Source organism: Drosophila elegans, unplaced genomic scaffold (assembly GCF_018152505.1).
Source record: "Drosophila elegans isolate 14027-0461.03 unplaced genomic scaffold, ASM1815250v1 contig_208, whole genome shotgun sequence".
Classification (NCBI taxonomy): Eukaryota; Metazoa; Arthropoda; class Insecta; order Diptera; family Drosophilidae; genus Drosophila; species Drosophila elegans.
Window position 1 is genome coordinate 13978038 of NW_024545578.1, and position 24520 is coordinate 14002557.

The 24520-nt window shown below is 40.6% G+C and overlaps 3 protein-coding genes across 4 annotated transcripts; 1 reads left to right on the forward strand and 2 right to left on the reverse strand.

Moving 5' to 3' along the window:
* Nucleotides 1–520: 520 nt before the first annotated feature.
* LOC108150203 (biogenesis of lysosome-related organelles complex 1 subunit 4) lies at nucleotides 521–1269 on the reverse strand. Its single transcript, XM_017278213.2, has 2 exons — nucleotides 1052–1269; nucleotides 521–996 (listed from the first exon to the last, which is right to left on the reverse strand). Exons 1-2 carry the CDS (start codon nucleotides 1193–1195, stop codon nucleotides 628–630), a joined length of 513 nt encoding a protein of 170 aa, XP_017133702.1. The 5' UTR covers nucleotides 1196–1269; the 3' UTR covers nucleotides 521–627.
* A 418-nt stretch (nucleotides 1270–1687) lies between these two features.
* On the forward strand, nucleotides 1688–4414 carry LOC108150202 (ATP-dependent RNA helicase DDX42). The gene has a single exon (XM_017278212.2). It carries the CDS (start codon nucleotides 1788–1790, stop codon nucleotides 4173–4175), a length of 2388 nt encoding a protein of 795 aa, XP_017133701.1. The 5' UTR covers nucleotides 1688–1787; the 3' UTR covers nucleotides 4176–4414.
* Nucleotides 4415–5913: 1499 nt separating this feature from the next.
* Nucleotides 5914–24026, reverse strand: LOC108150199 (zinc finger MIZ domain-containing protein 2). Of its 2 annotated transcripts, none has more exons than XM_017278210.2 (11): nucleotides 23245–24026; nucleotides 11250–11781; nucleotides 10885–11046; nucleotides 9393–10186; nucleotides 9216–9334; nucleotides 9016–9148; nucleotides 8736–8949; nucleotides 7449–8218; nucleotides 7245–7374; nucleotides 6465–6836; nucleotides 5914–6387 (listed from the first exon to the last, which is right to left on the reverse strand). In XM_017278210.2, exons 1-11 carry the CDS (start codon nucleotides 23307–23309, stop codon nucleotides 6256–6258), a joined length of 3423 nt encoding a protein of 1140 aa, XP_017133699.1. In that variant the 5' UTR covers nucleotides 23310–24026; the 3' UTR covers nucleotides 5914–6255. The 2 variants fall into 2 exon arrangements, with proteins under 2 accessions (XP_017133699.1, XP_017133700.1); XM_017278211.2 differs by having other exon boundaries at nucleotides 22883–24026.
* Between the last annotated feature and the right edge of the window lie 494 nt (nucleotides 24027–24520).

The following is a 24520-nucleotide window of genomic DNA, read 5'->3' on the forward strand; positions in this document are numbered from 1 at the left end:
GTATAAATTAGAGCCTCGTTACTGCGTACTACTTTTTAAAATAAATTAAACGTTTGCGTAAGCATCTTAACGTTAATTATTTTCATATTGCTAATGAGTATGGTATATACATATTATCAAAAATATTACAAATATTAGTCAAGCCCTTATTAAGCATTAAGATGATAGTTTTATAAGTAAAATCTTACAGTTGTAAAATAAACAAAATATTTTAATTGAGGATTTTTAAATATTTTTCTAATTTAAATATAATATTAAGGGCTTATAATTGTCAAAAGGGAGAAACTTTATATTTGCAATTATTTAATATAATGTATATAAATCTACTTGATAAATTTTTTTGACAAATGATGTTTTTATTGCATTTATAAATTGTATAAAACCAGACAATATTAAACGTTTTAAAAATAAGATTTTCCCGCCTTAGCTTTGTACAGTTACAAAAATCAAATTGTTTTTAAAGAAGTTTCTAGCAATATTTTGAAATACAACCCAGAGATTTGGAACGATTTCCCGAAAGTATTCTTCATGGCAAATTTATGAGTTTAAAAGCTTACACAAACAACGTTTTTGCTAATTACTGACTAAATATTTATGAGCTTATCTCACTAGTTAGTTTTCCCTTTTCTATATCATTTCCTCGGCAGCTTTTTCCTGTGATTTCCCGAAGTAATCGTCTGAATTATATATCTGCACAGGTTGATATTCCTCTTCGATGAGATTGGATCGTGGCAGAGAGTTGGATGTTGTGGGTTCGCTGGCACTTAGCTTGGCTTTCAGGGGTTTCAGAAGAAGTCCTTTGATGCTGTAGTCCGTGACATGGAGCTCCTCCTCGGCGATATCCACTGAACGCTCAACTTCCGACAAATTCGAACTGACAGCAGCCACAAATTGTTCCAGACTGTCGATCCTAGTTCGTAACTCCTCGAAACTCTCTCCGAATCCCAGGATACTGCACACATTGTTGGCCATCATGCCAGTGGACTCGGCACGCACCTAAAAGTAATAAACAATCTATTTATCAAATTTAATTTAAACAAAAACAACAAACCGAAGCCAGCAAAGTTTCGAACTCATCCAATCGGGCCAGCATATCGTCTATATTCGTGCAGAGTGGGTTTATCTCCTTTTCCAGATCGGCACTCTGTAGGATTTTGGCATAATCACGGGAAACATTGTTAATATCCGCCTGCATTTTGTTAGTTTTTATTCTAATATTTGTAAATAAAAGCAACAATGTTTTCTCCTTTAGCCCAAAACAGTGTGTGCATATAAATGGCGGGAAAAAATAGTTAAGGCGTTAGGTGATTATTAAAATACTTAAACGAAAGCGATTATTGACTTGACGCGAAAAATATATTTATTTTTGAAAAAGTCCACAAAAGTTAAACCTAAAACAAATATAAATTATAAATAAATTTAAAAGCTGTTTTTTTCAGCAAACCTGATTAGAAAAAAGTATATGCCTTACGCTTAAAAACAAAATAAATATATTTAATTGGTTGTAGCTAATTTTTCGTTTAAATAATTTACATTTCAGATGAATAGTAAACAAATAATTAATTATTTTATTACTTCCAGCTAGAACAAGTGTTACCCCTTTGAATTTCCCAATAAAAACTGGCCAGCGATTGTAGTGATGGTCAAATCTTATACGCTGAGCACTATCGTGAACACCGCTCAATCCCAAATGTGCGATATATCGATACTATCGTCAGTGGTCAAACCAGCTTTATTTTATTGATTTTGTGTGGGAAATTGTTAGATTGCACCGGAATCGGAGGAATATGAGCGGCTACCGAGGCATCGGTGGCGGGGGATTCCCCTACCGCAAGTCAGCGAGTTCCGGTAACAACATGAACGCCGTGCCCCCACCGCCGGTGCTGAATGCCCGTGGTTATGTGGGTTCCCGAGGCGGAGGAGCATCGCTTTCCAGTGGAGCAAGCCGTGGCGGGATTACCGGAAGCACTTCATCGATTTCCAAGCACGGCTATTCCACTCTGGACTCGATTAGTCAGTATACGAATGCCACAAATCTGGTGGGCAAAAGGAAACAGCACACGGAAGACGAATACTTCGACGACGATGATGAGCCCAAGGAAAGGGAGCTGGAACAGGCCTACATACCGGCACCGGGATCCCCGGGAGCACCGCCAGCGAAAAAGCAAGAGGATTCGGACTCGGATGAGGATCCCCTGGAGCAGTTCATGGCCGGGATCAATCAGCAGGTGGAGAAGGAGAAGCGCCAGCAGGCGCCCAAGCCGCCAACTCAAGCGGTGCGGGGCGACATCGATGACGAGGACGACGAGGAGAGCTACTATCGGTATATGAAGGAGAACCCCAATGCAGGGCTCCGCGACGAGGGATCCGACCAAGAAATCGAGTACGACGAGGATGGCAATCCCATTGCCCCGCCCAAAAAGAAGGACATCGATCCCCTGCCGCCCATTTATCACTCGGAGATCGAGTACGAACCGTTCGAGAAGAACTTCTACACGCAGCACGACGACATAGCCGCCCTGGACGAGGATCAGGTGCGGGAACTGAGGCGCACGTTGGGCGTCAAAGTCACCGGACCGTCGCCACCCAAGCCGGTCACCTCTTTCGGTCACTTCGGCTTCGACGATCAGCTCATCAAGGCGGTGAGAAAGGCGGAGTACACACAACCCACGCCCATCCAGGCCCAAGCGGTGCCCACCGCGCTGTCTGGCAGAGATATCATCGGCATAGCCAAAACGGGATCGGGCAAAACAGCAGCCTTCATCTGGCCCATGCTAATGCACCTGATGGATCAGCGGCAGCTAAAACCCGGCGATGGACCCATAGGTTTAATTCTAGCACCCACTCGCGAGCTGTCGCTACAAATCTACAACGAGGCCAAGAAGTTTGGCAAGGTGTACAACCTGAATGTGGTGTGCTGCTATGGCGGCGGCTCCAAGTGGGAGCAGAGTAAGGCTCTGGAGCAGGGAGCTGAGATTGTAGTGGCCACGCCCGGCCGAATGATAGACATGGTCAAGATGAAAGCCACCAATCTGCGGAGGGTCACCTTCTTGGTGCTCGACGAGGCCGATCGCATGTTCCACATGGGCTTCGAGCCGCAAGTGCGCTCCATCTGCAACCACGTGCGTCCGGATCGCCAAACTCTTATGTTTTCGGCCACCTTCAAGAAGAGAATCGAACGCCTGGCCCGCGATGTCCTCAGCGATCCGGTGAGAATAGTGCAGGGGGATTTGAACGAGGCCAACCAGGACATCACACAGTCCGTGTACGTCTTCCCCAATCCGCTACAGAAATGGAACTGGCTGTTGTGCCACCTGGTGAAGTTCCTATCCGAAGGCAGCGTCCTCATCTTCGTGACCAAGAAAGCGGATGCCGAAACAGTTTCCAACAACCTGTTGGTGAAGGAGTACAACTGCCTATTACTCCATGGCGATATGGACCAAGCGGACAGGAATAAAGTCATCACACAGTTTAAGAGAAAGGAATGCGATATCTTGGTGGCCACCGATGTGGCCGCCCGCGGATTGGACATACCCCATATCAGGAATGTGGTGAACTATGACATTGCCAGGGACATTGATACGCACACCCACAGAATCGGAAGAACGGGCAGAGCTGGCGAAAAGGGTAACGCTTTCACGCTGGTCACCGATAAGGACAAGGAGTTCGCGGGACATCTGGTGCGCAACTTGGAGGGCGCCGACCAGCAGGTGCCCGACGATCTTATGGAGCTGGCCATGAAGAGCTCCTGGTTCCGGAGTTCGCGTTTCAAACAGGGCAAGGGCAAGAGGCCGACAAATACCCACACGGGTCTCGGTTATCGGGAGAAGGGAAATGGAGCAGGATTTGGCTCGGGTGGCGGAGCGGATTCTGGAAACAGTGCGTCTGCCCATAGTCCAAACGAAGGACCCTCAAGCAAATCCTCTGCCAGTGCAGGACCCGCCACCGATCGCTATGCCGCCATGAGGGAGGCTTTTCGATCGCAGTATAACAACCAATTTCGAGCCTCCAGCGATCGCACTTGGGAGAAAACGCTGCCCGAGTCGGGCGTTTTTGCTGCGCCAATGGTACCGCCTCCGCCAACATCGTCATCATCCCAGGGAGCTTCCTCCTCGTCCAGCAGCAGCAGCAGCAACCAGGACTCCAAAAGGGCCAAAAAGAGCCGCTGGAATTGAAACTCAGGCAGCCAGTTGGTTTATTTCTCTTCATATTATTTAATGTGTATTTGCTTTTGTTCCATCGTTTAAAATTACAGCTTATGGACTAAATTTAAACATATATTTAATCAGATATATACCATGTTCATTCATAAAGATTACGTTAGTTAAATACTCGTATGTACAACTCTCTTCCTTCGCAGCCAGATCCAGCGAACGATCCCACAGATCCAAATAAAAATCTTCATTAATTGTAATCATGGTTATGTGTATTTTATTTTGAATAAAATCACATTTGCGCATCCCAACTGCCTATCGATATTGTTAATCGTTAATCGTGTCGTTTTTCATTAAGCGAGAGAAGAAATCGAACTGGAATATCGAAATCTTTGAAGCTAAATTGTTCGTTAATCATTATGAAATATTGTTTTACAATGAAACCACTACGAATTTTGTTTTGTTTTTCTTTTTGTTTTCGCTTTTGGATATACGTGTTTATATAATAATTTAATTACGTGTGTTCTTGATAACATTGAGAAGAGATTGAGATTCATTTAACTACCACATCGAGGCGATTTTGCGTAATTTGTCGAGTTTTTCATTCGTTTTGTTAAGCGCTGAACTTGGGAATTAGCCTGGGCAAAGCTTAAAAATTTCGCTATATTTGAATATCATATCAGATACGTACATGAATATATATATATTTTCCGTTATATATAGTTCGCATATATACTCTATTCAAAGACTCGTCGGTGTGTGGGTGTTATACATATATATTAGTATATAAAAATTGGTCCATGTTAACCACATCGTACGAAACATATAGAGGAACTCAGGAGAAAACCAAAGTAAAATCCGAAAAGAAGGGTAATTGTGTGGGGGGAAATTAAAGGCAAACAAAATCATAACACTGTAATTTTAGTTTTGAAATACTTTTTGTTTTTTTCATTTATTATTATCATTATTTAAATGTATTAATTAGCTTTGTGTGTGTGTGTGTTTTTTTTTTGGGGAGGGGTGTGTTCTGTTTGTTGCCGCATATATAACATACATATCCATATATACAATATATTTAAGATCTAGCATTAAATTTGATTTACACTTTTAATAGTTTGTTTCTCTCTTCCGCTAATTATGCAGTTTTGTTTTGTCACTTAATTATACACATCTATTTTCTGTTCGTTATAGTTAATAATTCTTAATATTTTCTCCGCTGGTCTGTTAAATTTCGTTTATCATTTACCGAGCTAAATCAATTAATTTTTATATGTAGACAGGCTTTAAAAAATAATTAAAATTATGCAACAATTAAAATGTAAATGTTTTCATTTTATAAATGTAATAAAATTGTTGGGATTTTACTTGTATGTATTTTGTATTTCTCATATTTTCTCTTTTGTTTTTCTTTGCTCATGCTTATTTTGCTTTCACTGAATTAACTCTTTCTCTCTCTCTTTATCGTTTTTTAATAGTTTTAATACTTTGTAAATGAACAAGAAACATTTTGCAACAAAAGTCTGGGATAAGGCAAACGAAAAATGTAATTTTCAAATAAACGAACAAAGGACTTTCTGCTGCATTTTAAATTCGTAAATTTCATTGAAGGAATTTTCATGCTCTCAACTGAATTGATTGTTTTTCTCTTTTGTTTTATATGGTATAATGACTGTTTGTTATTTTTTTTACGCTTTTTGTGTGTATGTGTGTATTTTTTTTTTGTTTTTTATGTTCTCTTTTCTTGTCAGTTAGCTTTAAATTAAATGCCAATTAATTTAATTAATTAATTTTTAAATCACATTTCATTGTTTTTCAACACGGGCAAATTTAAATTTCCGCTTCGATTTCTCATCCAGTGTGTTGTTTTGTAATAGTTTATCCATTTTTGTGGTTTTACTTGTTGCTGCTGTTGGTTTGTGTGAGGAAACGAAAATGTTTGTTGAAGTACGAGACTGGCTTCTAGTGCACATTTCTTTAAAATTAATAATACTATATACAATTTATGGTATTTCTGCCATTTCAATTCTCCAACTCTCTCTCTCTCTCAGCCATTAGACCTTGATTTTTGCTTGTTTGTTTGTTTGTTTGTTGCTTTAAAGGTCTAGTCAAATAACGTGGCCAGCAAATCGTCGCTGGCATTGTTGTTGCTGCTGCCACTCGAGGGCGGAGTGTTAAGATCGGGCTGTGGATCCAAATAGGACAGGATTTCCATGGGATCCACATCCTGCAGCAGCTAAAAATGGGTAAAAAAAAAAAATTTTAATTAATATTTTATTTTTTAAAAATGGATATATAATTCTTAATACTTACATTCAGATCGTGGGCTGTATCGTTTATGGCCGCTGCCGCCGCATCGAAACTTTGCAGCTCGGCACTCAGATCGCTTTCGCTGAACTTCAGTTGCGTTTGGCTGCTCATCAGCGAGTTGAGCAGCTGCTCCTGTTGCTGCTGCTGGCTGTCCGCTCCACCGCCTCCCATACCGCCGCCGCCGCCGCCCATCCGACTGGGCGTGCCCGGCGTCTGGGGCGAATTGTGGCCCGTGCTGCTGTTGTTGTTACCGCTGCCGTTGGCGTTGGGCGTACCGCCGCTTATGGGCTCGTTGTGGGAACTGCTCACGCTGGGCGGACCGCCGGGGGTCATCGGGTGACTGGCCGCTCCAGGTGTGTGCGGGGTGTGGGGCATCTGAAATATAGATAGGGAAATCATAAGGTTGAGTACGGGTATTTTTAATAAAGTTATAAAGTATAAAAATAAATTTTATTAAATTAATTTAATATTCCTTTAATGTTTGCATAACATTTAGTGAAATTGACTTTGTTTTACTTTACTAGAAACATATTTTTTTAAAATTATTATTATACTGTTAAATATATTATATCATCAAATTAATTGAAAAATGTTTTTAAAATAGATTTTTTTGGTGATATCTCACAATTAGTTTTTTTTTTTGGTTGATAAAAAAAACTTAGGATGATACGTTTAAAAAATTTGAAAAAAAAAATAATATTGTTTTTTATTTTCAATATTTTGATTCAATATTATTATTTAACTAATATTTAAATTAAATTTGTATTTATTTTAGATGCCTACCTGATCGCTGAGCGACTTTTCCATGGCATTCAGCTGGTCGAGGGAGTTGACACCACCATCGCTGCCGGCCAATCCTCCACTGCCGTCGCTGTGGTTGCCACTGAAGCCGTCGTAGCTGCTGCGATTGCCACTAAAAATGATGAGAATGAGGTAAATTAATTAAAGGTTTAATTAAATATTAGAAATCGAGGAGAGGACACTTACTGCTGGTTGGTGTTGCCGCCGTTGCCCATCATGTTGCCGCTGGCAATGGAGTTCATGTCGTGCATGTTGTAGGGACTCATCGCCTGCGCACTGTCCCAGGTGGGCAGTTGGGTGGAGCCCGGCGACATGACCTTGGCGATGTCGTCGCACAGTTCCTGTTTGATGGCCGGCAGCGTCGGGTTGCCATTGCTGCCACTTCCGGTTACGTTGCCGTTGCCGTTGCCGTTGACATTACTATTTCCGTTTCCGGTGTTGCCGCTGGCATTGGTAGGAACATTCGAGGGCGGCGGTGCATTCGGCATGCCACCATTGTGCTGCAATGCCCGCCAATTGGCCGACGAATCGATGATCACCTCATCCACATCCGAGTTGCCCAGCGTGTTGAGTATGGCCCAGATGTACTGATCGATCTCCAGCGTATCGGTGATGGCCGACTTGCTGCACTCCGGGCAGCGCCACGAGCCCCGCTCGCTGTTGATCATCAGATACGCCTCCAAATCGAAGCACTGCACGTGCTTGCACTCGTGCCCCCTGGCCGGCAGTCGTATCCGCGACTTCGTGATGGGGCACTTCAATGAGATCTTGGCGCACTGCTGGCCACCGCCCTGCTGGGGCGTGGCCTCCGATCCGGCATTCGCCTCCGGTTGGCTCAAGTTGCGCTTGATCTTCTGCACACTGTGCTCCAGCGGCAACAGGTTGCGCTTATGCAGCGTCTGCAGCACCTGACGCACCGACGGTCGATGGACTAGCTGCAGCACAAACAGATGCGACTGCAACAAATAGAGGCAAGGGATTTATATTAATAAAAACTATAGGTATTTAGGTATTGCAAAAAATATATGATGTTCATGTTTTTTTTTTGTAAAACTACTGATTTTATATTAATAAAAACTATAGGTATTTAGGTACTGTTAAAAAGGCAAAAAAAATTTTAGTTTCTTTTTTGTAAAACTACTGAACCTATTTTGTACATTTAATCTTGTCTAAGATACCATTATGTTTTGAAATATCTAAACCTGAATTTGTATAGCTTATGATATATTTTGTGAAAACATAATGGTAAGGACATAGTTTATAAAAGTTGGAATTAAAAAATAAGCTCAACTAATTGTAGCCCTTTAAGAAATTTTATTATAATTTTTTAAATCAATATATATGAATACTTTTATAGCTTATATTTTAGTCAATATTGTGAAATAAAAATTTTAAAAAAATAGTCTCAAACTTTCCCTAATAAACTTATTTATTAAGTTTAAATAGTGGTATAAGATTCATATTTATACTCACACAACAGCAGGAACTGGCGGTCAGCTGGAGCGTATTCCGTCCTGGCTGGCAAACGGCCTTCAAATACAACGGACGCAGGGCGGTGCTGTTCTTCTCGGACCGCTCGATATTCAGGGGCGTGGCATTGGCGGAGACGGTGACGGTGTGCGGCCAATTGGTGTTCATCTGCCGATCATCCTGGTGGAAGCACTTCAGCTGCAGCTCCAAGTCAGTTCTGCAAGTTATTTAAAATGATTACTACTTAAGAGTTACAAATTAGAGGTTTATTATGAAGATCTACCTGCACATCAGCGTGTTGTAGACATTCTGCTTGAGATGGAACACGTGGTTGCTGACCGACAGATTGTGCAGCAGGCGGAAAGGAGCCAGGATGATGCCGTCGCGCACCGGGAATGTCAGTCTCATTTCTTCGCCTAAAAAAACAGGGTAAGTAAAAGGTTAGTAAATATTCAAAATAAGCGTAAGTAAATCCGAACTTACTGTTGTCCATGGGTGGCTTGATGTCCGGATTGGGGCTGACATAGGGCACACTGCAGGCGGGCGTCAGCGGTGGCGTGGGATTGCCAGGAACTGGACTGTGCTGATAGTTTTGCTGGAAACTAAAAATGGAAACTCACATTATTTACTGATTCTTAAGGAGAGTAGTGCACAACTCACCCTTGATTCTGGTAGGGATTGCCGGTGGTGGCCACGCCGCCCGGACCCGCCGGGCACATGCCACCTGCCTGCTGCATTCCGGCACTGGGACCGCTGCCCGGATAGAACTGACCCTGATGGGAGCCGGCTCCTCCGCCGACGCCGGCATAGGGCATTCCGCCGCCGGCTCCCTGGGGCATGAAGCGCTGCTGGCTCATGCAGCCGGGTCCGGGACCCATTCCTCCGGCGGTCATGGCTCCCGGACCCATGGGTCCCATCACGGGTCCGCCCGCGGGACCCATTCCATTCGCGGCCGACATGCGGCCGTAGCCCCCACTGCCGGCGGCGCCCATGGGTCCACTGCGTCCGTAACCGTTTCCGACTCCACCTGCCTGCATGGGCAGGGGAACTCCGCCGCCGGATCCGGGATGCATCTGCTGGCCGCCGTACATCTGTGCCTGTTGCTGCTGCTGCATGGGATTGCCCGGATACATTCCGCCCACTCCGCCGGCCCCGCCCACGCCGGCCGCCGCCCGCTTTTGGGCCATGTGCATCTGGGGGTGGGGATACGGAGCCATGCGGCGCTGCTGCTGCTGCTGTTGTTGTTGCTGCTGCTGCTGCTGGGAGAGGGAGGGGGGCGCCTGCTGGGGGTAGCCCCCGTTGGCCATGCCCTGCATCTTGGCCATCGGATTCATGCCGCCCATCTGCTGCTGCGCCGCCTGTTGCTGCAGCGGATTCATGCCGCCGCCCATGCCGCCACTTCCTCCGACTCCCGGGCCCATCGTCATGTTCTGCATCTGGTTCATGGGCGTCATCTGAAAAGGGGATGCAAATCGTTTATGAAAATGGGATTCTCAGACAAACAATTAGTAACGCCACCCCTATGCTTAAACTAATAAATACTGAACTAGGTCTTGTTCAATGAAATTATATGTAGGAAATGGTATATCGTTTAAGAATATTACTTTTTTTTATTTTTTTATTTAATAAAACCATTTAAAGTAATGTAAAAGGCTTTAAAAAAATATAAATCGATCAGCCTAGCTTTTATGAATTAGAAAACATTATAAACAAATTTTTAAACAGGTTATTTTAAATAAGATAAGTTTTAAATAAAACGAAGATATTTTCCCTCTTGAAGGTAATTTAAGTTACTATGGCGTAATTAAAGGCTCTCTGCCTCTCAATCCTAATTAAGCGAAAAACGTTTGAACATTTATGGCCCCGGGAATTGGGGGACTGGGGCAGTTAATGCCACTGAGCTTGAGCGGATTACTGACGCTCTGGCAGTCACAAATTTGTCATTTCCCAAGCCGCAGACTTCTGTTTTGGGTGCGATTCGAAATGATTCGCTAATGGGCGAACGTTTTAAAAGCGAAATCTGTTTACTGCCGCAAATGAATTGTCAACAGCTGGTCATATAAAAGTTGTCAAGTTGTGTTGATGGGGGAAACAGTGAAGTCATTCCCGCAAACTCCCAAAATATTGTATATACTACCGAACTAGTACCCACCTGATGATGCCTCTGGGGTCCGATGTTGCCCCCTCCGCCGTAGCCCATTCCCATGCCTTGGGTGCCATTATAGCCGCCCTGGCTGGAACCTCCGTTCATGTACTGGGCATTCATGTTGCCCATCATGCCACTATTGGGTCCAGGGTGCATGCCGCCACCCATCTGCAAGGAGACAAATAAATATTATTTTTTGATTTAATTTAAAATTATTTTGATTTCTTTTGAGTTGTTAATTGAAGTCATTAGCCAATTTATATAGCAATCAAAATTACTAGGTTATTTTGACTTTTATCTGTATTTTTTTTTACTTTTAGACATTTTTTTAATGAGTATTAAATGGTTTTTAGTAAATACCGCATCCTCACCTGACTGTAACCGCCCATGGCGTCCATGCTGCTCATGTGTTGCTGTTGCTGTTGGTGGTGCTGTTGCTGGTGGTGTTGCTGCTGCTGCTGGTGTTGCTGGCTGGCAGCAACCATGCCCGTGTAACCCTGACCGCTGGAGCTGTTCAGACCGCTCAGCGCCGAGGTCGAGGAGCTGGTGGCGCCTCCGAGGGCCGTGAACTCGGAGTTGGGACCGAAGGTGTTGTTTAGACTGCGCAGGCTGTCGCCGCCGACAAGGTCATTGCCCAGCATAAAGTTGGCACCGCCGCCCACTCCGCCGCCAGCCGATCGCTGTTGTTGCTGCTGCTGTTGCTGGTAGGCCAGGAAATTGTCGCGCTGATGTTGCTGCTGGTACTGTTGCTGTTGCTGCTGCTGGTTGTAGTACTGCTGCTGCTGCTGTTGCAACTGTTGCTGCTGGTCCACGCCGACGGTTGTGGCACCTGGCGGTGAGATTTGGCCCCCGGTGGCTGGCGCCCTTGAGGAGCCCGCCTGCTGGTTCATTTCATCATTTTTCCTGAAAGGTACGTAATAAAGACAAAGCCGCGAATAAGTTGGGATCCATAATGTTAAACTACAGCCGTGCGTCATTAAATAACAAATGGGCCAAGTCCATTCTGATGAGTTATAAGACATATTTCTCGTTCAACACCCGAATTGAGCAGAAAAAGTTTAAAATCAGTTAACTAGACAATTTTGGCTTATTATGAATGCCCCAAGAAATAAAAAGGGGCATTAAATTCCATACCTACTTTTCTGACTTAATTTAATTTTGGGAAAATCAGAGTTAAATAAATTGGTGTTAAAATCTGTTTTAGTTTAAATTTGTTTCACATTTTTACACAATTAAATTCTAATTTTTTTGTTTTTTTTTGATTACTTAAAACATTGTATTTCATCTTTCTTTGTAATACAATACACATTCTTTTAAACTTCTCTTATCGCTTCGCATGACTTAGTCACATTTATGAAATGTCTTAAAATTGTTCTTTATTGTTTTCGGGTACTAAAGGAATTTTTCCAAGAATCAAGATGAATTAAAATTTGTTTTCGATTTTCTTATCTCTCAAAATGGTTAGTCACATCGATCAACTAGGAATGGTTTCTGATTTAAGTTGCTCTATGCTGCTCGAATCATTATTCGACCTCCATGGATGATGTCAGCCTAAGGCAGCTTATGTTCGTGATTTTACCCCAGTATCCGCAGCGCCCATCCATCCGTCCACCCAATGCCTGCTGTTCTAACACCCCGCGGAACCCCCTTTTCCCACCCACCCACCAGCCATATCTCCATCATCGTCATTGTCAACGTCATTCATTGTATTGCACTGTAGCGTAGTGTAGTGTAGTGTACTGTACGTACTGTTGCTGTGTGGCAATTGCAATTGCATTTTCCATCTTCTCCGTTGCTTATATTTCCCATTGCACTTGTTTCCCCTCGATTTGCTGTGACATTTAAGCCCGAAAATGTCAAATGGGCTCAGGGCTTAGGTTTGTTTTGCCCTCGACATCGCTCCCTTCAATTGTTTCATTTTATTCCATTCATTGAAATTGTTTTCGCATTCGCTTTGATGGCTCGACTTTTAAGGTAAAAATAATTAAGCATATTTGCCAGGCAGTAACAATAACAATATGAAGCATATGAACGCAGTGCGAATGCGAAGCAGAAAACACATAAAATGGAAATCAAGTGGCTAGTCGAAGATGGTAATACTCTAGATAGTAAAATAAAAAAAAATAACAATCAAGTGAAAAAAAATATTATTTATTCATATTATTTATTTATATTTTTATATATTTAACCAATTATAAAATGCATATCAGTAATATATTTTTAAAGTTCTTTATCAGTTTGGCGGTAGAGCGAATGAAAAATTTGTGTTGGGCATTCCCACTTGGCGTATGAGTAATTACTTAATTTTCAAGGTTTTAAGTCATTTAAAATATTTATATCATAATAAAAGATTATATAGATTTTTTTTAATATTTTGTATAATATTTTCAATTGCGCGTGTGGGTTTTTCATATATTTTTAAAGATAAGAGATTATATTATTAGAATGTAATCATAAACAATTTTATAAGCTAGCTAAGACCCCAATTTTAATGTGTTATTTAAAAAAAAATCTTTTTTGAAGAGTAGAATCCTAAGCGTAACCATACAAAAGTCGCACATTTAAAATATAAAGTAACACGCTCAGAATAATTGCGCATCTACAAAAGCAGCTCAACGTAAACACTGCCTGCAACAAAAACACAGCACAAAAGCAAATAAAGTTGGAAATAAAATAAAAATAAATAAAAGTCCGACAAAAAAACGTAACAAAACGTAACATAAAGGCAACAACAAATGCAGCAGCAGCGAGCGAAATGCAAATAAATGGCACACTAAGCGATTGGCTGATAATCGCATGACGAAAAGCCCGAGCCGGCAAAGTCTACAAAGATCGCTGGAGAATGGGACGGGGAAGAGCCGAGGGGGCGGTAGAATTGAGTGGGGGGAGGGTGTGGGGAGAATTGGTGGTGGAACTGAACCTGTGATTGCCGCGAGACTGTGACGATAAATTAGCATCGAGCAGCTAGCAATTTCCAAGTGCAAAAACAGAGTGGAGAGGTAAACAGAGCAAAGCGGGTCATTAGGTCGAATGGAATACACAGAGAGAAAAATAAAGTAAGTAATAATTAATCAAATATAATATATAGAATTATTTAAATAGAACCAAATTCCTAATAAGAAATATGAAATTTAAAAACAATTTATTAAAAAGTGTGCTTTGAAATATAGCTCTTTAAAATTGCTTATGTTTGCCAAATTAAGACAAATTTATAAAGAAAAAATCACAAATACCCATATTAGTCATGGTGTCGTATCAAAAATATGCACTTAGAAACCAAGTGACCTTCACTGAGTGCCGAGATAAAGTACCAAAAACTCTGGAAAAAAGAAGCGGAGATAAATAAACGAAAGACAGAACTCAAAGTTCTAGTAAAATGTCAATGATATTGGGGAATAGAGTATTCTAATGAGCAAACAAGTTAGTTGTGCACTTGCGATCATATAATCGTCTCATTATGTGACTTGCACTGGAAAAAACTGGGCGTTTTGGGGGCCCTGAGAGGTGAGGAGTGGGCGATCTCTAATGACGCTTTGCTTTGTTTCAGTTTTCCGTTCTAGTCGCGTCCACGTTGTTGCTGCCTTTTGTACTTTGATTAGATATAAATTTCTTCATTGATTAGATAAAAATAAAGCAAAACAGGTAACTCACAGCCGAGAGAGATAGATAGATAGGCAGAAAAAATAGAGAAAGGGAGATATGATCAAAGTTTAGAACCACTAAAATTCAGTTCAGGGGCCAAAAAAACACGTGCTCAAAGATATAGCTTCATATCGAAATCGGTGCACGATCTCTGGCCTTCTCCCTCCGATCTTCTCTCCGATTCTCTTGCCTTTAGTTTGCTTGTGTAATTGTAAATTGTGCGCACTTTGATTTGCTGTGGTAATAAAAATTATTTCTCATTTGGCACACGAAATGATTTCCGTATGTCAACAGACAGGGGCGTCGTTAAGGGTTTTTACCCGGGGCAGTATGTTTTTTTTTTTTTTAATTTTTTGTATATCTATATATTGCTGTGCAATTTATTTGACTTTATTTTCCAAATTTATAGTCATTGTTCCTGGCGATATGAATTATGTCCCAGACGGCAATGCGACATTCAGGATGGGTTGGACATCCTTTTGGAGTACATGTCTGGTATACTTTATTACGCTGCTGAAGCAGAACAATTCCTCAAAAAAAATCAAACTTTTTCTTCTATTTTTATTGTTATTGTTGTTTGCGTGTTTTTTTGTTCGATTTGCCTTTGCGTTTTGTTTTTTTTTTTATTTCACAGTAATATATACAAACTGTATGTGTGCGCTTTAGAGGCCATGAAAAATTGTGAGACACGTGCGTGGAGCCAATGACAGAACGAAATGTTTGGAATAAGTTTTCTCACCGAAGTGGGAGGTTTCTATGATATATTGTTGGCAGAAATGCTTCATTATGGCACAGAAATAATGGAAAGGTTAAGTTTTTCAACCCGAATTAGCTTTAAAAAGTATAAATATACTTGAAAAAAGTTCAGCGATCTTACAAAATTATTACAACATATAAGATCAGTCTCTAAAAATAATTAAATATTTTTTTTAACCAATTTTGAAATATTTTTTTTGAACTGTTTGTCTATTTAATTAATATTGTTTTGATATTTCTTCAGAGTCAGCACAAAAATCATTAAATGGATTTTGCAATTTTGTTTTAAAAATGATCCTGTTTGTCTTGCAAAACCAATAAAGCGTCAAAAATGTTTGATTTGCTCTCTTTGCCGTTTCTGCCCCTTCGGACTCATCAGTCACTCAAACTCCTCAATTTTCGCCTTATTGTTTCGCTGCAGTTGCCCACCTCCCACCGCTGAAATGCGTTTGACAGTTGTTTTTCAAGGGTGTTTGAAACTGAACCGCCACACCGCCAAAACCACCCGCCACTGGCTGCACTTTTCGCATACGAATCGCAAAAAAAAAAAGGAAAACAAAGAATATTTTTTTTCGATATTTTCTTTCACTCTTCCCAGTCCAATTTTGAGTTGGCAGTTGTCGTCTGTCGTTTTTTGCCCCTGACTCTGTTGTGGATTCATTTTTTCCATATTGCCCTGTCAAGGGAGGTTGTGTATGGGTTTTTTCGTCCTGCTTTTTTTTCAAGTGGCAAAGAATGGTAATAATTTTTTGTACGCCGCTTAGTTTCAGGACTTTGTATGCCATTCGAATTTGTACGGCGCCGGTTGGTATGCAACACTTTTTGTCGCCTCAAGCTCACTGAGAAAATTCTTTGAGCCAACCATCGTCCCCCCCTCCCTTTTCGATTGAATTTCCCGCAGAGTTTTCCTTGCTCGCTTCGATCGCTTTCATAATTCATCTGCCTCGCATAAATTGCAATCAGAATGGAAATAAAAATAAATCAGCATAATAGACTCGAGCCCAGAAAACAAAGCAAGGAGAAAAAGCAACCACCAGGAACAGGCAGGAGCAACCCTCCGCTCGAGTGGCTTTTCGGACCTGGGGGTGGTGGGGTGAACATAATAAAAATCGAACTGTAAACAGAAAAAAATAAAGGCGAAGAAAAAGCTGCGGCAAAAAAGCGAAGAGAAATCGCACAATTTTTGATTAAAAATCCAATGCAAATAATACAGATGGTCAGCAGGCGATGGTGGTGTTTCCGAGGGAGGAGAGCACTGGTGGTTGGCAGATTTTTGAATATGTGCAAAAACATATTCAGCACTCACTCAGCCCCCTTTTTTTGGCCGACAAAATGTTTGCCTCCAACTTTGTGCTCGGTTTGCATTTTGCGGATTTGCAAATTCATTTTTATAAATGTTTCGCCGCTTGCGGTGGACAAAAGGGAAAATCTGTAGATGGGTGGATGGGTTGATGTTTGTCCCACATGTGATATAAATATTACTTAAAATATTCTACCCCCTCCTTCTGCTGTTGTGTGTGCATGTTTTCAGCACCTGTAACTGGCTTTTATTTATTGGGCAGCCTGGATTGTTATCTGCTGCCTTTTCGAAATTGCGTATACGCAGTGTGCGCCGGCCCTAAAACATTCGTTATACTTTTTAGGCGTGTGTCTATGGCTGTTTGTAATACAACATTGTATTTGCTAATTTGCATACTACAATTGCCTAGGATTATAGTTCAGGGTACAGTCACTACTGTTGCAATCATGATTTATGGAACACTAAAAAAACTAAGTATGAGCTTTTGGTAAATAAATAGGGGTTAGGGCTTAAAAATAATTGGCAAATTAGTTTAAGCTAAATTATTTATTTACAAAACGCTTAACCACATGTTAATATCACAGTTACTATCAATTTTTATGATCACAAATACAAGAGATAAGAAAAAAGGTCAAAACACTATAATATGGTTGTTTGTATCATGTTTTGGCTATGTCGTAATATTTTTAGCAGTGTCACTAGGCACTGTGTAATAGTATTAAACGTTATGGAAAAGTTGTTACCACTGTGATTGGCACTTGGAATACATATTTACAGGTGTCTATGCATTATTCAATTCGGAAATTGCATTTCACTGTTTGGTTGTTCTGCGTTGTTACCCATCGTATTTGTTGTCGTCTGCTAGTTTGTCCTTGTGGTGTTGTAACCAAAATCGTTTTGATGGCTGATGGTGTCGCCATTGAAGTCTGCTCGTGTTGACGATAAAAAAAAAAAACTAAAAACGAAAACCTAAACAAAAAGCACTGTGGTTGTTGTAACACACGCGCTAATCAGGTCGCTAATGGACGAACCACCAGAAAACCCCTTGCACCACCGACCACCCACAACCACTGCGACTATCAATCAGCGATGTGGTTTTTGCACACCTTACCCAGCCACTTTTTCGGTTTGGGCAACTGATGTTTTGGGTTCGATTTGCTGGCGGGTCTGGTTTTGCTTTGCTTATCTTATCTATTGCGTTTTGCTCAAACTAAATTTATGCCAGTCAACGGAGGCAAAAAAAAAAAAAAAAAAAAACAAAATCGGAGAGGGGTTTTCAGCAAAGGATGGCGGGGATTAAGTACTCAGTGCGATCTATTCCATTGTCATCGGCTTCGTTGCGTTTTTGGCATTTATCTAATCGCCAATTAAGTAAGAAAAAAACCCAACAAAAATCATAAACAATCAGACAGACATAAACATTAAAAATAAATCGAAGGCTGCGACTGTCAACGCTCGCAACAAAAACACAAAGTCCACAAAAATAAATGAACGAAAAAAAAGAAGCTGCAATAATTTTGTTCAAGTATTTTTGCACACTCACACATTGAGGAACATGCATAAATCACATTAAAAATAAAACAAAACAAAACGAAAATTGCAACAGCAAGCAAATCTTGAAGCGACTCCAAACCCAACGCATAAATCGCCAACCGAGACGTCGACAGCGACGCAAGCGTCGTACTTGAAAACCAGTTTCGAACAAAAATGTCTACTGAAGTACAGCTAAATAACAGCCGCAAAAACAACAACCAAATGTGTACAAGAAAATGTTACCTAAAAATACTTGCCATCGGTAAAGGTTAGACAAGAAGATATCGGAAATATGGGACAGGAAGCGAGGCGGTTGATAAGCAAACTCGAACTAAGCTGATATGTTGAGAAGCGCGGAGAAGGGCACTGTGCCCACAAGACTTAACCAGCAGGTGGCGCCACCTGATCTAAATCGGTGAGATATGATTTGGTAAAGCTCTGTGAATATAGGGGTCAATAAGGAGTATTTTAAAATACTAAATATATATTTAATCGCCGATTGTAATTGTAATTGTAATATCATTATTTTAATAGTGATTAGATTGGCATTTACTTTGATTAGGTTATCAAAATAAACGAAAGAGCTAACAATAAATAATAAAGATTGTTCCAGAAAATCTAAGAATGTACATTAATCAGTTGTTTTAAATATGTATATATTTTACTCATTTGCACCCAATAACTTCCTGAGTTTAATCAACTCTTCCCCAACTACTCTTTTCCCACCTTGATTGCGTTCCATTCACAAAAACCCATCGCCAATTGGCGAAGAACGCTAAATGGCAAGAGACTGACGTACTATACGAAGGTACTACCTGCGATAAGCAATTATCGATAACAAAAATATTTCTGCATACCTAAACGCGATTTAATGTCGGCCAAAACAAGAGCAAAAACAAGCAGGTAGAGCCATTCAGCGAGTGAAAATTTCCATTGTTCAAGTTGTTCTTTTGCACCCAAAAAAAAGAACGAGAGAGAGCGATGGTAGTTTTGGGTCTGTTTCTGTTTTTCTATATAGATATAGTACGATCTGCGGGTATAATTAGCTTGTCAGTCCCCCCACCAAAGACTGATAAAAATTGGTTACCTCTGATTTTGGCCTCAGTACGCTATGTGCCCATCGATTGTGATAGTATTTTTATTTTTGGTGGTTGGTGGTGTTGTGGTGGCAGTTATCTGTGAGGTTAAGCATATATTTTACTATATCTATGCGAATGTGTTGGTTGGGTACGGTCTAGTTTGATATCAGGTTCGTTCAGGGGCTTTTAATTGGGTCGTTAAATGTTTTCGTTCGGTATTCGTTGCGTTTTGGGAACTTTTATCATGTGACTAAACGAACTCTGAATGGAGTGGAGTGGTGTGGTGTGTTGTGGAGTGGAGTGTGCGACTCTTCAAGGTGCCTCGAAGAGCCCGAGGCGAGTCAAGAGTCAACTGCTTAACCCATTAATGCCCAATCAAATTCAAATTTTTGTGATTAGATATGCACCGGAGCTCTGGCTCTCTTTCGCTTTTCTGAGTGTGCCGTGTATGACCTTCAATCTGGATTGATGAGGGGTTAACGTCGGCTCAATTTAGGGGTGGCTTCGGCTTACACATGTAACTATTGTTGCGCCCTCGAGTGTGGATTTCGTTACGGGGGTTGCTCAGTTTCCAGCCCCCTGTCTGATGGGTTTATTAATATCGGGCGCTCCTCCACTCGCTAAATGTGCCGTGTATGTTTCTGTTTGTTTCTTTCGGGGTTTAATCATCGAGAATGCCGAACGCCGAACGCCGAACACCGAATGCTATTCCCTCTCACCGAGGGTTGTTGGTTGTTGTTGCCTTCTGCGATTTGCAAATGGTTTTCCGCGTTTAGGCTTTGTTTTTCTGTCATTTACTCGTTTGTATCACATTTTTATTTCCCGTGTGAAAATTGCAAACAGTTGAGGGCAACAGGGAAACAGGAAGTGGCCAGGAGCGAAAGATGAGGAAAGGGATTCCCCCTAGGTAGCAATCTTTCTCAAGTCCTTTCGGTGGTTGCTTGATGGGTTGTGATTTGGTTGCCTCGGTGGTTGATTGATGATTGTCTCGCGCTTACGCAGTTTTCTGTTTTAGGATTTCGAGGTGTGGGGCGGTGGTGGGTTGATGACATTAGAGGGTGTTTACGGTAAACCCAGGGCGTTAATTAACCGTTGGATTGATCTGCTAAACCGGAATTTAAAACAGTTTCAATGCTGCGAAAATTCCCTAAAATTTTGATCTAAAATGTAACCCTTACAAGGAACTTTTGTGATTTATCAGTTTCATTTCGCTTTCACAGAATTTTTTTTTAAATTCTATAATGACTAATACATTTCCTTTTATTTGTTAAAAAAAATGTATTGCTGAATCATTTGAAAAATATTTCTGCTTCTAACAAAAACATTTTAATATTTTTATTTTTATTTAATTCAGCAAATGTTTAATAAAAATGGTTGAGAACAACATTTTTTTAAGGATGTTGACAGAAAAGATAAAAAAAAGGCAATAAATATTTTTAAGCACTAAATTGTTCAATGCATCCAAAGTGCCGAATTTTCCTTCAACGGAAGTGGAACAAAGACACTGTTTGAATATTTTTGCTGAATGGCTCTGCCATCCTGTCTTCCGAGAAGGTAAGTTCCCATCGCGTTCGCATATTCGAGATGAATTTTCACCAATCTAGAAGAATGGATTCTAGATGCTTCGCGGCAAAAATGTTCCCTGTTCTTGGGAACTCCCTGGCGACCTGAACCGAGTGCAACTACCTGTTATTTTGGGTTAAGAGCTGCGACTATTGCAAATGGGTTAAGGTTTACCTGTGGTCGGCATTTTTCTTTTTCTTACGCTCGCTATGTACGCTTAAGCCACCGTACCTTTTTCTTTGCTTTCATCTTCTTTGCAGCGATGATGAATTACAAGCGAACCGAAAAAATGTCTGCCGAGAGTTTTCCCACTGTCTGGGAAAAAAGAGGGGGAGTTGGGCTGGGGAAAAAATGCGTGGCATGTGAGAAAAACAGCAAACGAGATACGGGAGGGAAAATGGTAGGGAAAAACTGGAGTGGGGAGAGGTCGCCTCGCTTGAAGTGACCTTTTTTTTTTTTTGTTTTTTTTTGGGTTCCCCCTTCGTCTTCAGCCACAAAAGAAACAGAAACAGAAGAGGCAACAAACACGAGTACACACGAGAAATGGGCGAAAACATTGTCGAACTGAGAAATAAGTGACAGACTTGAGCGGTTGTTTTCGGTTGTTCGGGCAAACGAAGCGGATCGTTGGGAAAATTTCTTTCTCGGTATCGATATTCCCACTTCCACATCGCATCCACTTCTCGAGAACGATTCAATGGAAAACTCCGGCCACAAATAACATACCTACTATACTACGTACCAACCAAACAAAGCAACAGCAGTAGGTCGAAATGTTTTTGGACTCAAACTGAAACTGAATGCTTTCTTGGCTTCTCTTCAGATACTTTCCGACTGTATCTGTGTGTGAGCGTCTATGGCTGTCTGTGTGCGTGTCATTTATGGGTCAGCTGTGCGTGAGAGCGAGAGAGCTTCAGTCGAGGGGGCGGCGATGGGAGGCGGGCTAAGTAACAGCTGATGTGGGAATTCGGTCAGAATTAATCTATTGGCTGGCTCTTTAAAGTGTCTGGATGGGCTTTTCATCAGCGAGGGTGTTTTTTTGTTTGTTTTACTCGAGAATTTAATTTGAGTGGAAAACATGAATTTACAAAAAATGCTGGCGTACGATATGTGGAATACAAATGTACGTAGATATGTAGCAAAACAGATTCAATTCAACTAACAGATTGGTATAGATTAGAAATATTTAATTAGCTGGTGAGTTTTTCAGCAGCGAGGGTGTTGTGTTGTGTTTGTGTTTTGCTAGAGTAATATAATTTGAGTGGATAACATGAACTTACAACAATTGCTGTAGTATTTTATGTTAAAAATAAATTTTAAACGTAAATATTAAAGAAAATATTATCCAGCTAATTAAGTAACAAAATAAATTCGATTTCAAAACTAAATTAGCATAGTTTATCAATATTTAGAACGGATAAAATATATTACAGCTTTAATGATTATACGCACACCATTATATTTTTTTGTTTATATTAAGAAGGTTAAAAAATCGTTGTGATTAATATATATTTACATAATATACACTTGTTACGGTTTTGATTTTTTTTTCACAACTTTTCTCAAAATATGCTGGTAACTTATTGTTGAACTATAAAATAATAAACCAAATAATATATTAAATAAAATTGCCCTGGGTTGCCCGATAAATATTTTAAACTTTTTCTTGCTCAACTCTTATAAGCTAATTTATCTACATAACTATAATTATGATTTTTATATTTTTATATATATATATATGGTTCAAACAACAAACAAAGCATAAGAAAAAGACACAAAAAAATTTACATAAAATATCTAAAAACAAAAGCACATTCCATTTAATTATTTTGATTGTTTGTAATTTTGATACAAGCACAACAATTAAAAGTTTCTAGTGGAGAAGAAATAAAATTCTTGATGGCCATAAAGAATTTTTGTACTTTGTGTTTATAAATTGTTTTATTTTTAGCCAGGTGGATGCTTATTTTTAGCCACTCAAATTTTATTGACTGTCAAAATGAGAGGTACACAGACGAAAAGTTGAAGTTTAAAAATTCTTTTGGCTCTTTTGCTGTGATTATTTCTTTGGTTTTTTTTTGTTTTTGGTTTTCTGTTTGGTTTAAGTGGAATTTATTTTTAGATATTTTACCTAAGTTTTCTTTTTCTTTTGGGTTTTATGGCAACAGCGCGTGGTGTGTTAATTGTTGTTGTTCGTTGTTCTTGTTAAAGTTGTTGCTGTTTATGTTGTAGTATTTTTTTTTTTGGGTGGGACAGGTGCACCACGTTGCGGTAGAAGAGGAAGAAGCGACAGCAGCAGCTGTGGAACGCTATCTCTTTTCCTCCGGCTTGTTGCTGTCTCTGTCGCCGCTGTTATCAGTTTATCAATTCACTGGAAGGGTTTCTCCTTCTTGCTTGTTTGTTTGTTTGTTTGCTTTGGTTTGGACACTTTTCACTGTTTGCTTGTTGTGCCGTTTATTTTATTGTGTTTTTTAAGAGGTTCTTGAAACTTACTTTTTGGAATTGCGCTTCGTTGTTTGTTTGGAATACATGGGAATTTTGTCAACAATCAATTGCATGGCATCAACAAATACATGGGACAACAACACTTGTCTCTCTGTGTTGTTGCTACTGCTGTTGTAGATTTATAATTTGTTAACTGGTGTTTTTGTGGATTTTTTTCAAAGGGTTCACTGCAGCATTTTCGAACACTCACTCTATACTTTTCACTTTTTTGTTCACTTTTTGTTCACTTTTTGCTCATTTGTTTTTCGTATTTTTTGTTTGTTTGTTTGTCACGCTTTCACATTTGTTTTGGGATGTTGCACAAGTTTGTTGTTTCTTTTTTTGGTTGCCTAGCAAATTGTTGTAGTTGAAAAATGATTTATTTTTGTTAAAGAAATTTCTTCCAATTTTTGTGCTAGTTTTAAGTGATAATACTGTTGTTTGTAGTAATCCAAGTGGTTGGTGTGTTGCTGCTGCTGCTAACAGGAACTTTTGCGGCACTTAATCCAAGAAATGTGCTGTGCTGTATGTTTGTTTTGTTTACTTTTCTTAGCCACTTGGTTGGAAATTTTGAAAATTTGTTGTTTTTTTCGAAAATATATTTCACGCGATTTTTTCGAATTTTCAGATAACTGTTTCACTGAGCCCTGGCTTTGAGGTTTTTGGCCTGGCTTTTTGGCGAGCTGCGCTTGGCGATTCGATTCAACCGAACGACGACAACGTTCGACGGCAGCCAGAAAGGAACTGAATGAAGTTGGCAGCTGAGCTGACGTCCGGCGACCGACTGAGCGGTACGCCATCGCCGTGCAGCTGCCGTCGGCGGCGACTTCGGCTCGCTCACCCACACAGATGCAGGCGAACGACGAGCCGAGCGTTCCCGAACCCGACCCGAAGCGGTACAGTACGCTCTCGCGGGTTGATTTATTTCAGGTTGGTATTTCGTATTTCGTATTCATTTTGGTCTGTTAAGGGGCGACGACGCGCGAGCACTTAAGTAAAATAATAATTATGTATACGTATGTCAATTTGTTTGACTTCTTCGCCTCGCGGGCCCCTTACTTTGGCTCGGGAAAAAAACGAAACGTAGTATTTCTGCTGCCTTTTCTACTGCCTTTTCTGCTACCCTTTCGACTCGCTCTCCGCATTGGTAGCATGCTCTCTCCCACAAAAGCATACATTTCTGCTACCTTTTTCGGGCAGCTGACATTTATTGAGTTTGTTTTGAAAGCGTTTAATGGCTGGCATGCGTGTGTTTGTGAGTGTTTGCGTTAAGTAGATTTTTCAG

Coding starts and splice junctions, on each gene's coding strand:
- LOC108150202 (XM_017278212.2), top strand. CDS start 1,788: ATGAGCGGCTACCGAGGCATCGGTGGCGGGGGATTCCCCTACCGCAAG.
- LOC108150203 (XM_017278213.2), bottom strand. CDS start 1,195: ATGCAGGCGGATATTAACAATGTTTCCCGTGATTATGCCAAAATCCTA. Junction 997..1,051: donor TCGAAACTTTGCTGGCTTCG/GTTTGTTGTTTT, acceptor TATTACTTTTAG/GTGCGTGCCGAGTCCACTGG.
- LOC108150199 (XM_017278210.2), bottom strand. CDS start 23,309: ATGCAATTGATTGTTGACAAAATTCCCATGTATTCCAAACAAACAACG. Junction 11,782..23,244: donor ACGAAGCGCAATTCCAAAAA/GTAAGTTTCAAG, acceptor CGTACCTTTCAG/GAAAAATGATGAAATGAACC. Junction 8,950..9,015: donor TACAACACGCTGATGTGCAG/GTAGATCTTCAT, acceptor AATAACTTGCAG/AACTGACTTGGAGCTGCAGC.